The sequence below is a fragment of the Hypanus sabinus genome, chromosome 13, assembly GCF_030144855.1.
Source record: "Hypanus sabinus isolate sHypSab1 chromosome 13, sHypSab1.hap1, whole genome shotgun sequence".
Classification (NCBI taxonomy): Eukaryota; Metazoa; Chordata; class Chondrichthyes; order Myliobatiformes; family Dasyatidae; genus Hypanus; species Hypanus sabinus.
Genome location: NC_082718.1, coordinates 27,238,079 through 27,255,557, shown reverse-complemented (window position 1 = coordinate 27,255,557; position 17,479 = coordinate 27,238,079). Strand labels below are relative to the sequence as shown.

Sequence of the window (17,479 nt, the reverse complement as noted above, 5' to 3'; positions counted from 1 at the left end):
TAAAGAGTTATATTGAATGAAAACCAGTTTCAGTTGCAGTACACAGATGTACACACACACCCTTTCTTTGATGTTACCTACTTGTTGGTCCTTGACTCAAGCATGACAGAAGTTACTGACTGCTGTAAGGCATGCGAAGGATAACTAAGCTCATGAACGTGCAACTTAGTGTGATTCAATGCTGGAAGAAAACTAGTAATGAACATCTGTCCTGATGAAGGCTCTTGGCCCGAAATGTTGACTGTACTCTTTTCCATAGATGCTGCCTGGCCTGCAGCGTCCTCCAGCATTTTGTGTGGGTTGCTTAAAGAACATCAAATACTACATTTTAATTACACAGAAGTTTATTATAGAATGTGAATGATTTGAAGCTTATTAAATAAGCATTAACTTGTGTCCATTAAAAGTAAAATGATTTAGCTTTAAATATTTTAACTTTGCTTTATTTTGTTAAGAACGTTGTGGTCAAATTATAAACTTATTTCTTTTCTCCTTAACTTCTTTTATAAAAAACAAAGAAACTTAAGAACAGAGCACGGGCAACATCTCCTGATATCAGGCAGATTGACCTCGATGTGAACCGTACTTACAGGGACCATATCATGTTCAGGGAAAGATATGGAGTCAAGTAAGGAATTTTATCTTATCCATTTGTTTTTGTTCATTTAATTACAATATGCTTGTCATAGTAATTGTACTATTTTTCACCTTGAGAATGTTCACACAGATGTAACTGCTTCCTTGTCTTTACATGTAAAGGGAAAAATAATCAATCAGACAGGATTGATTGTCTTTTAATTGAAATATCCATCTTGTTTAGATGAGTGTGGCTCCAATAACAGTCAGGCCAGGGAACAGCAAACTATATGACTTCCATTTATGTATATTTTCCACAATAAGTATTTATTTCTTCCATCCACTGATGCATTGCAGACTTCATCTAGCTGCATTTCCTGAGCCTGTGTCCACTGCCACACATAGCAACAAGAGCAACTGACTTAAGGTTCTGCTGTTCCTGAATATCTTCATCACATAAATTGCAACAGTAGAAGTCAGGGTGCTATTAAAGTCCTTGAGCTCAATTAGGAATTGGAAATAACTTTATCAGCAGTGCCTACATTATGCTTTTGAATTTAAAAAAAGATGCTTGGCAAAGTGGCTTCAAATTGTGCATAAGATTGTTTTGCATCTATTTTCTAAATATTCATATTATACCCTTGTTAATTTCAAACTAGATTTGAAGTTCCTCAATGCAGTGGCTGGAACCTGATTCTTCTCAGAATTGTGGATATGATTTGGTGACTTGCTGCTGCACATTGTACTGCCAAGAAATTTAAAAATGCTGCTTTCATTTTAATTTCTTTTAAATATTGTAGCCTCATTAAATTACTGTAGGTCTCTGTATTTCATTTTATTTACAGCTTTCTGAACTTCATTTTTTGTGTATATTTATAAGGTTTTATTTGAACAGTGAATACTAATGACCTCATTAGTTAGGGCAAAGATAATGGTGGGTGGTATTGACGTCTCTCAGGAAACTAATTAACATTACTCTTTGCCCCTTCAAACTCTCCAGTGTGTTTGCTGTGATTGGTCTTTATTTAGATTTCCTTCCATATCAGGCTTAATATAAATTATAATGTTATCAGCAACATTATGTCAACAATGATTTCAAGTTAGCACAAAAGAAAAAATAAGTAATAATTCTGTATGATGGCAATTCTTGGAACAAATGAATGAGAATCAATTTTCAGTTATTTTCGAACCTGCATAGAATTAGATGTAGGTATTGGAATTACAATCCAACTATGTGAACTTTTAGTTTGCTATTGCATTGTAAAATGATAAGAACATTTTAATTGTGATGCTCCTTCATTTATTATCATTACTGAAAATGTTGTAAATTGAAAGAAATTAATGTTAGTTCCTTTTCACCAACAAACTAAACGCAGATCCATATTCTCATAACAACCCCCCCCCCCCCCACTGATTCTACCACTGACAGGAGGAATTTACAGTGGCCAGTTATGTGGAATTAATGTAAGATTAGTGTAAACAGGTGGTTGATGGTCAGCAGAGACTTGGGCTGACAGACCTCTGTTTATTTAACATCGCTTTTGCCACACAGCTAAAAGTGCATAGTAGCTAGGCAATGTTACCACCTGTTTGTTTTTTTTTAATGAGTTGGGCTGGACTGGAGATGCTTTACCCCACCTCACTTCATTCTCAATTGCTTTTGGGGGGAAAATTATATTAGAGCTTTTGACTACCTTGGCCTCCTAGTGTAAAGCCACATATTCAGTTGTTCCTCAGCCACTGCCATTTTCACAGTAGCCCCACAGGCCCGTGTATTAATATCCATTGCTGAAGTGTAAATCTGGAGACATCCCTGATTTTATTTGGAAGGGAAACCTTTGATGCAGCACTGAAGGTGGTTAGTTTTAGACTTTGCTTTGTGGAGCTTCTGCACTGGTGTTTGGGAGCTCAGATTGACCTCTGGTGACTACACTATCTTCTTTTGAGCTAAGAACAGCATGAGCCTGTGATGTGTTTGGCAGAATTGAACAAGTTCTGTTTCTGTGAATAGTTTTCACCTTCAGGAGTATGCTTCCATTGTAACTGTGCAGTAACAACCTGCCTTAAGGCACAATTGATTAAGTGTAAATCTTTCTCATCACAAAGTTGTCTATTATCAGCGTTATCTACCAGCTCCTGTGATCACATAGAGTAAAATAAATTGACTGAAGACTGGCTTTAACCAAAAGACATGGGAGCAGAATGAGGCCACTCAGCCCATCGAGAATGTCCCGCCATTCCATCATGGCTGATTTATTATCCCTCTTGCCTTCTCCCAGTAACCTTTTGCAACCTTCCTAATCAAGAACTTATCAATTTCTGTTTTAAATATACCCATTGACTTCGCTCTGTAGTCGTCTGTGGCAATGAATTGCACAGATTTCCCACCATCTGGTTAAAGAAGTTTCTGTTCAAAAAGGACATCCCTCTATTCTGAGGTTGTGCTTTCTGGTCCTAAACTCCCCGCTATAGGAAACATCCTCTCCACATTCATTCTATCCAAGCCTTCAATATTCGATGAATTTCAATGAGATTCCCTCACCCTCCTCCCCATTCTTCTAAACTCTAGCAAGTACAGCCTCAGAGCCACCAAATGCTCCTCATACATTAACTATTTCACTCCCAGAATCATTCTCATGAACCTCCTCTAGATGAAAATAGATCTCGTGTTTTCCCAATGTATATGTCTAATAAACCCTTCTCGGGCTTCCGATCGGGTGCAGGTATCAATTTTAACTGATGTTTCGATGACAGGCTCTGCCATCTTCTTCAGGGATGATGCCTAGGCACATCTAGTCCAGTGGTATATGCCTCCTCTAGATCCTTTCCAATGCCAGCACATTCTTTTTTTAGATGAAGGGCCCAGAACTGCTTACACTTCTCCAAACATGATCTTCACATTGCGTCCTTACTGTAATATTCTCAAAATGAATGTTAACATTGTGTTGTGGTGGGAACTTGAGAAAAAGACAAGCTAGAAGAATGTGTTGATCAATGAGTACTTTAAGGATGGCATTGAGTGTCACATTTAATCTGACAGTTTTGACCAGTGGGCAAGTAAACCTTTCTGAGTTTAAATTTTTTTTAGAAAATTCTCTCATGTTCCATAGTAATTTGGAGCAGAGATTATCATTGATTAACAAATTAGTACAAATAATTATGGACTTTTTAAATAATAGAGACAAATTGAAATAAAATAAGCATTTTAGAAAACCTTTCAGCAATTAGTAATATTAATTTTTATAAAGACAATTGGAAAAATAGCATCATTTCTAAATAGTATTGTTATTGTAACATTTACTATCCAAATATTAATGTGTACACTGGACCTGTGTCTTGCTGGTGCCAAGCCAGCATGAGCTGTTTCCTCTGAAAACATCTCGCTGTTCTCAGGTTGTAAAAAACCATTTGCTGCTTCATTTGGCAGTAAAGATAATCATTATGTATCTGTTTATTATGAGTGGCATTTAAAGAGGGGAGGCAGAAGAAACATATTTTTGCATGTACCATCTTGACCTCGCATACCATAGGTGCACTAACCCTCGTAGACATTAACTTGGAAGAATACAACCCATGATGGAAGAGCCTAGGACTCTAATGCATAGGAAACAGAACAAGAATCAGAATATCACCATGTCACCCTGACCAGCAGAAATAATAAATGATGATATGTACTTCTCCAAGCATGCTGTTCATTTATACTCTGTGTGAAAGCTAGTCCTATTATCAGTAGTGGTTGTATTCAAATCGAAGTGACAGCAGTTACTGTGATTGTGAATGATTATCTTGTCTTTTGCACTTAACTGTTGGGAGTGCCCTTCTATTATTAGCCACTTCCATTCATAATTTGATGTGGTAGGAATGATTGTGGCTATGTTTTGGTCAGTTGACTTTTTGCTGTTCTCCTGTGTATTCTGTGATAGATGGCTTATCTAGTTTTATTCATGAGCTGATGAGAACCAGCCATGTTCTGAAGAGTCTGGAGTCGTATGTAAACCAGTAAAGTTAAAGATAGTCTATTTGCTGCTTAAAGGTGAAACCTGTGGAATTTTTATGATACTGTTGTAGTTTTGAAGTCACCATCACTGATGCTAGTGTTTTTAATTCATTGTTATTTAATTAAATTTAAAACTCCCTAGTTGCCATGTTTAGATCTAGACTTTGGTTTCTGAATGCTTTAATCTTGTCATCTGGAGGTGTAATCCAGTATAAACTGCATATTAGTCAATCTAAAGTGGTTTTACTATTTAACATAATACAGTAGAATGCTTATCATTTATGGTAATTGTTAAAACCGCTAAGATTTTCCCATTAACAGTTTTACTTTATGATCTTATTTACATTGCTCCCTTGTGTCATGTCATACAGAGCAGGCAATATGATCCCCTTGAGCTGAAAGCAAAATCATTCCTTTTTAATTTCAATGTTGAATACAGTAGTGAAGTATGTTGATCCTTTTGGATCTATCCATCACTGCCACTTTTCTTAACAGCTACTTCTGTGCATTGGAATATTTACATATCCAGACACCCTAAACTCTTGCTCCCACCATATTTTTAACACTACGATTCAAAATATATTTATGTATTAATTGTGACATCTGAAGGAATTTTTACATCATTTCTGTGCCTTGACTCTCTTCTACAGGCAGCAAGCTTTGTTCCATGTTTTAGCAGCTTATTCCATGTACAACACGGTATGTTTTTTGGGTTCATATTTTCATCCTAAAGTATTATACATAAATTTTCATAATGAATATAATTATTTAGTTTTGCTTTCAAAATGCACAATTACGGTAGTTACACTTTTTCTGTCAAGTGATAGTTGCAGCTTTTGATTTTGAAATGAGGTCTGGTAATTCATTGTGTGGAAATTGCTTAGATGAAGAAATTGTGTGATTTTTTTTGGCTAACTGTTCCCTATTCTTAGTAGGCTTATTTGTAGCAGCACAAAATCATTGTGTAAAAGAAGTTCATGTTATAATACAGAAATCTTGAATTTAAGCAAGTCAGAAGCAATAATTTGATTTTCGAAGTAAGGGTGAGTTAGAATCTTTAGACCTATTCCACCATATAACAAACATTCTCAAAGTGTTCCAAAATGTTTTCTGTGCATTTAGTCCTAAAAGTGTACTGTAACTGTTTAAGCTCCATATGTCCTTTGCCACATAATTCTTAATTTACACTCAATATCATGTACTTATATTTTTTTCTCCCCGTGAATTTATCATGGTTGCTCTTAAATCAAAGTGTTGTTTTTACTTCCACTGTTCAGTGTTAGACATTCCAACTGGTCCATTAGGTGATGAACTGTCTCTTGAATTTCCTGCTTGATGATTACATTTGTGAATCTGCTTTGAGGTTCCCCGCAGTTGAATTTTTTTTTCTGTGTGAATTTTCCCTGTCAAACACTTCCATCCCTCAGAACCTCAGCTTGTTCATCCTTGGCCTTCTTTTTCCAGAGAAAAGTTCTGCAACTTTTTTGGTCCTTATGGTAAGCATCCCAATTAATTGTATAACTGTTCTGATTTTTTTTTTTGTGTGGTAATGCAATTGTGGAATACTGTTCCTCTTTTTTTTCTTCATTCCACAAGGATTTTTGTTTTGTAGTTTTGCTTTGCTTTCATGGTTTTTTTCAATGTTACTCCAATTTAATCTCTGATAATTGCCTTATCACAGTATGTGCAAGTCAAGTGGTTTATGTTTAGGGAAAAGTAATTTCATTCAGTGGTCAGTACATGTCCGGCTGTTCTGTTTACTCCAAGTTTCACCACCATCTTTCTACACATCTTCCAGTTTTTGACAGCAGCAGTTCTTGTGTTACATCTATACCACAACTATAGAAACAAAATTCACAGATTAGACTTATGAAGAAATTTGAAAGAAACTGCCCTTTCATGTTTCTCCCTATTTCCTCGTGTTTATCTAATATCTATCAGCCAGTTTTATAAACAAAATTTTATAAATCATATACCCAACTTTGTTTCTCTAAAAGAAAAGACTTGTGTCTGAATAACCTTTCAATTTCATTGTTGTACATTTTGTTGACTTGCAGGAAGTAGGTTATTGCCAGGGAATGAGTCAGATCACTGCACTGCTTCTTATGTATCTGAATGAGGAGGATGCCTTCTGGGCACTTGTTCGACTGCTGTCTGGTCCAAAACATAGCATGCATGGTGAGATTTTTTTTCTGGATATTTCCATTAAAATACAAGACAAAACTTGTTGACCGTCAGTGGAGGGAAAATTGAATGACTTTATTTGTTAATTTCATAGTTTATATCAGTTCTAATCAGAACCATTGACTGGAACGTAATCACCACAGCTTTTTGCTTGTCTGGGATCGCTAGGGCCCTTTAACTTGTTTGCCTTTATTCTGCATTCTGTTATTGTTTTACTTTGACCTCAACACGTTGTGTAATGATTTGATCTATATGATCAGTATGCAAAACAAGCTTTTCACTGTATATCGGTACAAGTGCCAATGAGTCCTCAATTATAGTGATTCCATTGTCCTTCTCCCTCATTAACCAGCTTTCTTGTGCTTGGATTTAGCATATAGAGCCATAGAACATTACAGCACAGAAACAGGCCTTTGGTCCTTCTTGGCTGTGCCGAACCATTTTTTTCTGCCTAGTCCCACTGGACCATATCCCTCCATATACCTCTCATCCATGTACCTGTCCAAGGTTTTTTTTATAAATGTTAAAAGTGAGCCTGCATTTACAACTTCATCTGGCAGCTCATTCATATCTTCTCTATTTGCCATATTGCCACCTGCAATGTCTTTTATTTGGATTATAATCTTATCACCAAGTATATTCTGTGCATACCCTCACGAGAATGAGAGTTGAGGTCATTGAAACATACCAAGATGTACAAGTGATGATTCCCTGGCTTGGGTGTCTAGAACCAGGAGTTACAGTCTCAGTATTTCAGGACTAAGGTGAGAACATATTTCTTAATCCATTCTACAATACATGTTTGGAATTCTTTGGCCAGCTAGACTATGGAAGCTCAGTTCAATTTACTTGAGGCAAAGAGGGATAGATTTTCAGTTATTAAAGGAATCAAGTAATGTACTTATACAGGAAAGTGGTATTGCAGAAGAATAGTCATGATATTGGAAAGCAGTGCAGATAAAGGGCTGGGAGGTGGGGGAATAGACTACTTCTGTTCTTTGCGTGTGTCTATTTTGCTTTTCAAAGGGGATCCCTTCTCGGAAACTTCCTTGTGACTATTTTAGTAATGAATGGCTGCTAAATTACAGATCCTCTATTGTTGAGCCCTTCGTTATTTATGCGACAGAAAACAACTTCTTTAAATACTTGATTTTTTTTAACCTTTTTAACCAATTAATATTTATAGAACTACATCATTATAGTAGTCAAGTTGCTTAAGAACTGCTATGACAACATACTGCTGGAAAAAGACAGGGCAGTAAATGCTCTTTTATCCAGGATATATAGAAATACACAAGTGAGTGAAACCAGGGTTAGACTAAAGGGCTGGGGGTGAGCAAAGAACACAATTGAATGTAAAGGAATTATGATCTAGATTAATTTTCTGATGCTGAAGCAGTGAATTGAACCACATTTTACATTACATTGGTTTAAGTAGCTAGTGAGGGATGAATGAGTTTAACTGTTGGGATGAGTGGCTTTAGACTAAAAAAAATGTAAGGTTGAATTTAAATTTAGTAGAGTTGTCAGATTAGCCTCAGAACTGGAGTACTTACAACATACGTGGACTTAAACAGAGCTAAAGCAGGCAGATGGTGAAATGCAACGTACTTTCATCAGAGATAAAAGTGCCATAATGTCTGACATTATACACATGGAGAGATGAGACTGCTATGGAAGGGTGCTTGGAGAATTAATTTTGTTACAGAAAAATACATCTTTTTCTTCAATTGATTACAATCAATACCTGATAATTATCAGTGTTAAATATTTAAACACGTGACAGGCAAGGTCAGTGAATTTTGGGAACTGGCTTCATTTTTGTGGTGCTGCAATGCTTCAGACTTCAATTTTTCAAATGAATTGCTATGTCATACAGCAAGATTGCTTATTCCCCGAATCCCCTAATAAATCAGCAATTTTTCTATTGATTTTGTACACGAGGATACTGAAAACTTGACAATTGGTTTTGATTGTGAAAGTGCTAATTCTAAGCATTTGTTTTTTAAACCAACATGATAATCAAACCAAAGACTCCCCACCAGAAATCTAAAGCAAAGCATTCTACTTCAATTTATAAAGCTATTATAACAGTTAAAGTTTATGTAGTTTAATTTTTAATGACCAAGTTATTTCTTAATAAATTGGAATATTTTCAGTCATGTCCATCAGGGGTGTTGCCAGAATGAATAGATTGGATAGCATATTTCCCCAAGTTCACATCTATCCTATAAAACTTAATCTGAATCCCAAGATAAACTGACAGAATTTAAGTCTATTGCATGCATCACTTAAATCACCATAGATTTATACATGCATGCCACATTTGATTTGCCGTGTTATAATTGGAATTATATTGTGTAGAGTGGAATTGAAAGTGGAGAAATTGAGTAAGTTAATGAGAAGTTATTCTTGTATTTCTGATACTGCAATGTGTGAAAGCATGACGCCAATCCAGAAGGCTCTATGAAATTAAGACAGAACGTTGCAGTGGTGTATTAATTTACGTTGCCAGCAACTAAAGGTTCCTGAAATATTTTAACTATGTTTGATGGCCAATTCAAAGGGGTTCCTTTTGAGTGATTAATAAATCAGTTCATGCTTTAGCGTTATCGGGGCAATAGTGATGGTATGCATGCGCGTGCATACACTAAGAAATTGCCACAAAACAACAAGTTTCATGACATAGGTCAGTGATCTTAAACCTGGTTTTGATTCTGATAAGCACAAGAGATTTCACAGATGCTGGAAATGTAAAATAACACAGAAAATTCTGAAGGAGCTCAACAGGTCAGGCAGCATCTGTGGAAAGGAACAAAGTCCATTAGGACTGATTCTGAAATGGTCCCTGAAATATTTTCAGTGTGGAATACAATTGTTACAGATTAGCTATTTGATTTGACAGCTAACATATAACTAAGTGGAAACATAGGGCCGGTCTGGTAAGTTCTACTAGGTCTGTGACCATAAGACATAGGAGCAGAATTAGGCCATTCAGCCCATCAACCAACTACAGTCAATTTAGCCACATAAGAATAAGCAAATGTGAGATACTGGCTTATACATATTTAAATATTGTGAATCTATCAGTCCAATCTATTGCTGGAATCCACTGCAGCAGTTTTACTCAAGTCACTTCAGTAGAGATTCCAGAGTTGTAGGAAAATGTGCAGAAGGTAATTTACAGCTTGTATAAATTATATTGTTAGGATTGTTTTTTAAACTATTTTGGCAATTTTGTATTAAAAATTACTTAATTATTATTCTTGACTTATTAATAATAGGTTTTGAATGCTTCTGCATATTGAGGATATTCAGAAGCATTATGGTTATTTACCAAATGTTTTGCTGGCAGTCTCTTAGGTTAGTTGTTTTCTAGCCATCTAAAGTAGCAAGATTATATCAACAAGCTCCCTAGCATGTGCAGGATCTAGTATCTTGGTTCAGTTTTCAGCTAGCAAATTTAGCTTTAAAGATCCAATCCAGTTAGGTGCATAGCAAGGAAGTTAAATACGTACTTAATTTTTTTTTTAATTTTTCTTTTAGGTTTCTTTGTGCCTGGTTTCTTTGTGACTTATTAATAATAGGTTTTGAATGCTTCTGCATATTGAGGATATTCAGAAGCATTATGGTTATTTACCAAATGTTTTGCTGGCAGTCTCTTAGGTTAGTTGTTTTCTAGCCATCTAAAGTAGCAAGATTATATCAACAAGCTCCCTAGCATGTGCAGGATCTAGTATCTTGGTTCAGTTTTCAGCTAGCAAATTTAGCTTTAAAGATCCAATCCAGTTAGGTGCATAGCAAGGAAGTTAAATACGTACTTAATTTTTTTTTTAATTTTTCTTTTAGGTTTCTTTGTGCCTGGCTTCCCAAAACTTATGCGGTTTCAAGAACATCATGACCGGATTTTGAAGAAGTTTATGCCAAAACTTAAACAACATTTGGTGAGTATGTTCATGTAGTTGATAAACTTTATTCAGTTATTAAATATTTTGGGGCATCAGATTGGCTTGCAGTTGACTTCAACATAGAACAGGAACATTAGGTGGAAGCAAGACTGGGATCACTGCATATTCACTAAATAATTCAATAGTGCATTCAGTCCTGCCAAAGTTCCCAGCTCTTTCATTGTGAAACTGTTTCTTGGATCCTGTGCCAGACTGTATCATGGGCAGGATCTGACATCTGACTGATATCCATAGTAGTTGTAAGCCAAGGGGAAGGCAGTTTCTTTAATTATTCCATATTAGTTTCAAGTTTTTAATTTATAACTTTGCTCACCAATTTAAAAAAAATATTAATTATACTCTTCAATGTTAAAAGTTCTAAATGTCACTAAGTATCACTGACTTTTAACTATTAAAAGCTTTCTCTTTTATTTACAGGATGCACAGGATGTCTTTACATCTTTGTATACAATGAAATGGTTCTTTCAGTGTTTTCTGGACAGAGTAAGTTTAAAACACTAAACTGTAGGAAATAGGAATTTTTAAATTATTTATATAGTAGTTTGATGCATTGATTTACAGGATTTCAAATCTGGGAATCTTGCCATTTTTGTGACCAGTAGCAGAGTTGAAAATTGACTAAAACTGCAGGTCTGTATCTACATGAATGATTTTCAATTCAAATAGTACTTTGTGTATTTGTAATACAACTCATCTTTGTTTTGTTACGCAAATTGCATACCTACAGTAAGGCATTGCATTGACTTGTACTAACTTCTATTAAGTAGCAGATCTGAAAACAGTTTGAGTACTTTTTGGTTAAAAGGTGGGAACATCGAGTCATAGAAAAGTACAGCACAGAAACAGGCCCTTCGGCCCATCTAGTCCATGCCAAAACCATTAAAAACTATCTACTCCCTTCATCCTGCACTGGGACCATAGCCCTACATACCCATCATCAACTTTTCCTGGTAACTTCCTTGCAAAACTCCATAAGATTGCTTAGATGTGAGCTACTGTGCACAAAGCCATGCTGACTATCTTTAATCAGTCTATGTATATTATTACAAAAAAGCTGGATGAACTCAGCAGGTCGGGCAGCATCCATTGAAAGAAGCAGTCAATGTTTTGGGTTGAAACCCTTCGTCAGGACTAAAGAAGGAGGGGGGCAGGGGCCCTATAATGAAGGTGGGGAGAGGGTGGAAAACCAATCAGAGGAAAGATCAAGGGGTGGGGGAGGGGATAGGCAGGAGAGGGAGAGGGGCCGCACCGGGAGCACCGGCTCGCCGATGTAGAGGAGGCAACACTTTGTCCTTCCAGGTGAGGCAACACTTCACTTGAGTCTGTTGGGGTAATCTGTTGCTCCCGGTGCAGCCTCCTCTACATTGGCAAGACCTGACGCAGATTGGGGGACCGCTTCGTCGAGCACCTATGCTCCATCCGCCACAACAGACAGAATCTCCCGGTTGCAACTCACTTCAACTCTCCCTCTCATTCCCATTCGGATATGTCCATACATGGCCGCCTCTACTGCCATGATGAGGCCAAACTTTGGTTGGAGGAACGACATCTCATATACAGTCTGGGTAGTCTCCAGCCCCTTGGTATGAACATCGAATTCTCCAACTTCTGGTAATTCCCTCCCTCTCCCTTCCCCATCCCACCTCTACTCTGTCTCCTCTTCTAACTGCCTATCACCTCTCATGACTCTGCCTTCTTCTACTACCCATAGTGCTTTCCCCTTAGATTCCTTCTTCACCTCTCCTGCCTATCCCCTCCCTGCTTCCCCTCCCCCACCCCTTGATGCCCAACCTGCTGAGTTCATCCAGCTTTTTTGTACGTCTTGATTTGACCACAGCATCTGCAGTGCACTTTGTGTTTATGTATATTATATCCAGTCCCTTAGAATACCTTCCAATATCTCCTTCATCTCCTCCAGTAAGCTATACTGAAGGAGGCATCTTTCACCTCCTTCTGTATAGTTTACTGGTCTGTAATTTCCTGGTTTGATTTCAGAGCCTGAGGGAACACCTTGTAGGGCCCTGGGGATTTATCCACCCTAATTTGCCTCAGGACAGCAAACATAACTTCCTCTGTAATTTTTATCGGGTCCACGAAGTTAATGCCACTTTGCCTCACTTCTGTAGACTCTGTCCATCTCCTGAGTAAATAAAGATGAAAAAAATTCATTTTAAGATCTCCCTCAATCTTTTTTCACTGAGGACCTCACGTGGTCTGTATACACCAGCTGTGTGGTGAAAAAGATCCAACAGTACCTCTTTCACCTCAGAAGGTTGAGGAAGTTTGGTATGGGCCCCCAGATCGTAAGACTTTCTGCAGGGGCACAATTGAGAGCAGCCTGACTGGCTGCATCACTGCCTGGTATGGGAACTGTACCTCCCTTAATCGCAGGATTCTGCAGAGAGTGGTGTGAATTAGCCCAGCGCATCTGTTGTTGTGAACTTCCCATGATTCAGGACATTTACAAAGGCAGGTGTGAAAAAAGGGCCTGAAGGATCATTGGGGACCCAAGTCACTCTGACCACAGTGTATTCCAGCTGCTACCATTCGGGAAACGGTATCGCAACATAAAAGCCAGGACCAACAGGCTTCGGGACAGCTTCTTCCACCAGGCCATCAGACTGATTAACTCACATTGATTTGAGTGTATTTCTGTGTTACATAGACTGTTCTATTTTTTTTATTATAAATTATTGTAAATTACTACGCACATTGTACATTTAGACAGAGACGTAACAAAGATTTTTTACTCCTCATGTATGTGAAGGATGTAACAAATAAAGTCAATTCAATATTTTGGCTCCACACATGGAATACCATTCTGACCAATATTTCCCCCTTGCAATTCTTTGGCCTTTAACATATCTGTAGAGACCCTTGGGATTCTCCTTCACCTTGTCTGCTAGGGCAACCCTGTACCCTTTTTTAGCCCTCCTGATTTCTTTCTTAAGTGTTCTCTTGCTTTACTTTTTGTCCATAAGCACCTCATTTGTTCCTACCTACCTATACCTGCTATGCACCTTTTTTTCTTCACCAGGGCTTCAGTATCTCTTGAAAACAAGTTCCCTGCACCTGTTACCTTTAGCTTTTATTCTGCCAGGCACATACAGCTTTGTACTCTCAAAATTTTATTTTTGAAGGCTTTCCACTTTCCAAGTACACCTTTGCCTGAAAACAACTTGACCCAATCTACACTTGCCAGACTCTTTCTGATACCATCAAAATTGGCCTTTCTCCAAATGGAATCTCAACCAGCAGAACAGACCTATCTTTTTGCTTATTTATTTTGAACCTAAAGCATTGTGATCAAGACTGGATGCAAAGTGTTCCCCTATACAAACTTCTGTCACCTTTTTTGAAGAGCAGTGGTTTCTTCTGTGGTGTCCTTCCTTGAGTACGATTCTTGTTAAGTGTTTTTCTTATGGTGTGCGGGAAGTTCTAGAGATTCAAGGTCTTTTGCTGTTACCCTTGGGCTCTTTTTCACCTCCTTCAGCATTGCACATTGTGCACGTTTGTGCACATTGTAATCTTTGCAGGACGCCCAGTCCTAGGGAAAGTGGCAACAGTACTGAATTTCCTCCATTAACAGACAATTTCTGAGGACTGAGGCACACTCAAGTCTTTAGAAATGCTATTGTAGCCTTTTCCAGCTTCAGGCATCTCTACAATTCTTTTTCTAAGGTTATTTTGATTGAGGCGTGCTGCATATAAACTGATCTTTCTTGAGAAGAGCAGGCTCTGTCAGTAACCTTTGTGTGTCTTTTATAGGGCAGGGCACCTCTACAACCCACACTTCCAATCTCATCTCATTGATTGTGACACCTAAATCCAAATAACTTTTGTAGAAGGCAAAAGTAGAACCCCAGAGGTTCACATACTTTTTTGAACCTGGATTGTGATTTAAAATGGTGCACTCATTATTGATGAGAAGTAGTACAATTGTTTATGTGTTATTAGTTTAAGCAGATTGTGTTTATCTGTTATTGTGACCTGGATAAAGATCAGACCTCATTTTATGAGCAATTAATGCAGAAAACCAGGTAATTGCAAGGGCTTCACAAACATTTTCTTGTAACTGTATGTCCCCACTTACAACCCTGAGATTCTTTTTCTTGTGGGCATACTCAGCAAATCTGTTCAACAGGAACTGTAAACAGAACGGATGAAACAGCAAGAGCAAAGAAGACAACAATGTTCAAATGCAAATGTAAATAAATAGTTAGCACCTAATGAGAGCATGAAAGGACATGATCAAGAGTCCTTACAAGTGAGACCATCAGTTGTGGGAACACCAGAAATAGAGTGAGCACAGTTACCCCCTTTTGTTCAAGAGCCTGATGGTTGAAGGTTAGTAACTGTTCTTGAACCTGGGGGTGTGGGTCCTGTGGCTGTTGCATCTCCTTCCTGATGGCAACAGCAAGAAAAGAGCATGGCCTTGGTGGTGAGGATCTTTGATGATGGATGCTGCTTTTTTTTAATGACAGTGTTTCATGTAGCTGTGCTCAGTGGTTGGGAGGGCTTTGCCTGTGGTGTATTGGATTGAATCCATGAATTGTTGTAGAATGTTCCGCTCAAAGGCATCAGTGTTCTGATGCCAGGCCATAGTGCAGCCAGTCAATACACTTTCCACCACACGTCTATAGTAAAGTCTGTCTGAGATTTTGATATCATGCGGAATCTCTGCAGACTCCTAAGGAAGTAGAAGCGCTGTTGTGTTTTCTTTGCAGTTACGTTTATATGATGGGTCTAGGACATGTCCTCTGAGATAGTAACACCTAGGAATTTAAAGTTACTGACCCTCCCCACCTCTGATCCTCCGATGAGACTTCTGGATTGGCTTTCCTGAAGTCTACAATAAATTCCTTGGTCTTGCTGACATAGAGTGACAGTTTGCTGTTAAGGCACTACTTAACCAAATTTTCAATCTCCTGCTGATTCATCATCACCTTTGATATGGCCCATAACAGTGGTGTCATCAGCAAACTTGAATGTGGTGTTGGAGCTGTTCTTGGCCAAACAGTCATAGGTATAAAGTGAGTAGAGCAGAGGGCTAAGCACACAGCCCAGAGCTGATAGAAATTGTGGAGGAGATCTTTTTACTAATCCGAACTGACTGGGTCTGCAAGTGAGAAAATTTAAGATCCAATTGCACAAAGGGGTATTGAGGCCCAGGTCTTGGAGTTTACTGATTAATTTTGAGGGGATGATGGTATTAAATGCTAAGCTGTAATTGATAAATGGCATCTTTGCTGTCCAGATGTTCCAAGGTTGTGTGAAATACCAATAGTATGGCATCTGCTGAGGATCTATTGCTCCAGTAGGCAAATTGGAGTGGATCCAAGTTGCCACTCAGACACGAACTGATATCTTTCATTACCAGACTCTCAAAGCACTTCATCATTGTGGATTTAAGTGCAACTGGATAATATTCATTTAGGCAGGATACAAGGTTGCACTCGGTGACTCTGTGATCTGTCTCGGAGGCCAATGTTAGGCGGTCTTGAAGGAGGATGAACCCTCACTGGGTGGCAGGCCACAATGGAGTACGGCAGGAGTATTCAAGGCCATTTTCGATCTCTCACTGCTGCAGCCTGAAGTGCCCACCTGGTTCAAAAAGGCAACAATTATACCAGTGCCTAAGAAGAGTAGTGTGAGCTGCCTTAATGACTATTGCTAAGTAGTACTTACATCTACGGTGATGAAACTCTTTGAGAGGTTGGTCATGGCTAGACTCTGTGTCAGAGACCTGGCCGCTGTGACTTTCCTCTGAACGGTCCAAAATAATATACCTTTGGTGAGGGGGATGGCCACAGGGTTACTCTGCTCTTGCTGTTTAACCCCTTTCCCCTTCCTGACTGTCACCCAATTTCCTGTGACCTGACCCTTGGGTGTAACTACCTCTCAGTCTTCTGAATGATCCAGAGATATAGTCTCTGATGAATGCCTCTGTGTGCATTGTTCTAGCACCGATTCCCATGATATTTTTCCATTAATTTAATCCAGCTGCTCTGTATTTTTTATCACAGACTACCTTATTCATAAAAAGCAATGACTGTCAAATAGTTGCAGAACTATGGCAAATGAGGAAAGGTCCAATCAAGCATTTTCATCCAACATCAGGTGGCTCACATTTTCCAACAGATGCTAATGGATAGCAGTCAAGCAGAAATTTTCGTTAGTTTTATTCTAATTCACATATGAATATTATAAGGTATTTTAATCACTGTACATTATTAACTAGCAAGGATAATTTATGATTTGCATTTTGTACCTCCTCTGGAACTTTTATTTTGAGAATCCAGCTTGGCAGCTTCAATTTGATTGCTTTCTACAGGATTCTTTTCATATCAGGGTAGCTTAGACTGAGGCTTCAATCCAGTAAGAAGATACTTTCAAATTGCAGTTTCAGGTAGCAGAATTCAACTTGGTTTTGAAGATTTCACTTTGAGGAAATAGTCTTGGTTCTGAAGGTTAGTATATTATCATAGAGCAAATAAATTTAGTGAGAGCATAAACAAAAATAAGGAAAATATTAAAATTTCACAAATAGGTATGTATGAAGAAAAGTTAATGAAATAGTAATAGGCATGAGTAAATAAAAGCCTATTTTAAGTTAATTACAATGAAAACATGGGCAAAACAATTGTACGTGCATTATGGCAATGGGAATAAAGTAGTCCCAAAAATGTAAAGGAAAATAAAATAAAATTTTCTTTTACATTTTCCTTAAAATCTGTTTAAAATAGATTTTATT

The 17,479-nt window shown here is 37.9% G+C and overlaps 1 protein-coding gene across 7 annotated transcripts in view; it reads left to right on the top strand.

Moving 5' to 3' along the window:
• usp6nl (USP6 N-terminal like) overlaps window positions 1–17,479 on the top strand; it is a 233,461-nt gene that overhangs the window by 167,314 nt on the left and 48,668 nt on the right. For all 7 annotated transcript variants that reach the window (XM_059987357.1, XM_059987359.1, XM_059987360.1 and 4 more), the window contains 5 exons: window positions 519–628; window positions 5,224–5,272; window positions 6,631–6,751; window positions 10,607–10,701; window positions 11,143–11,208. In XM_059987357.1, the coding sequence (XP_059843340.1) occupies window positions 519–628; window positions 5,224–5,272; window positions 6,631–6,751; window positions 10,607–10,701; window positions 11,143–11,208 (441 nt within the window). The remainder of the gene's footprint in view (window positions 1–518; window positions 629–5,223; window positions 5,273–6,630; window positions 6,752–10,606; window positions 10,702–11,142; window positions 11,209–17,479) is intronic.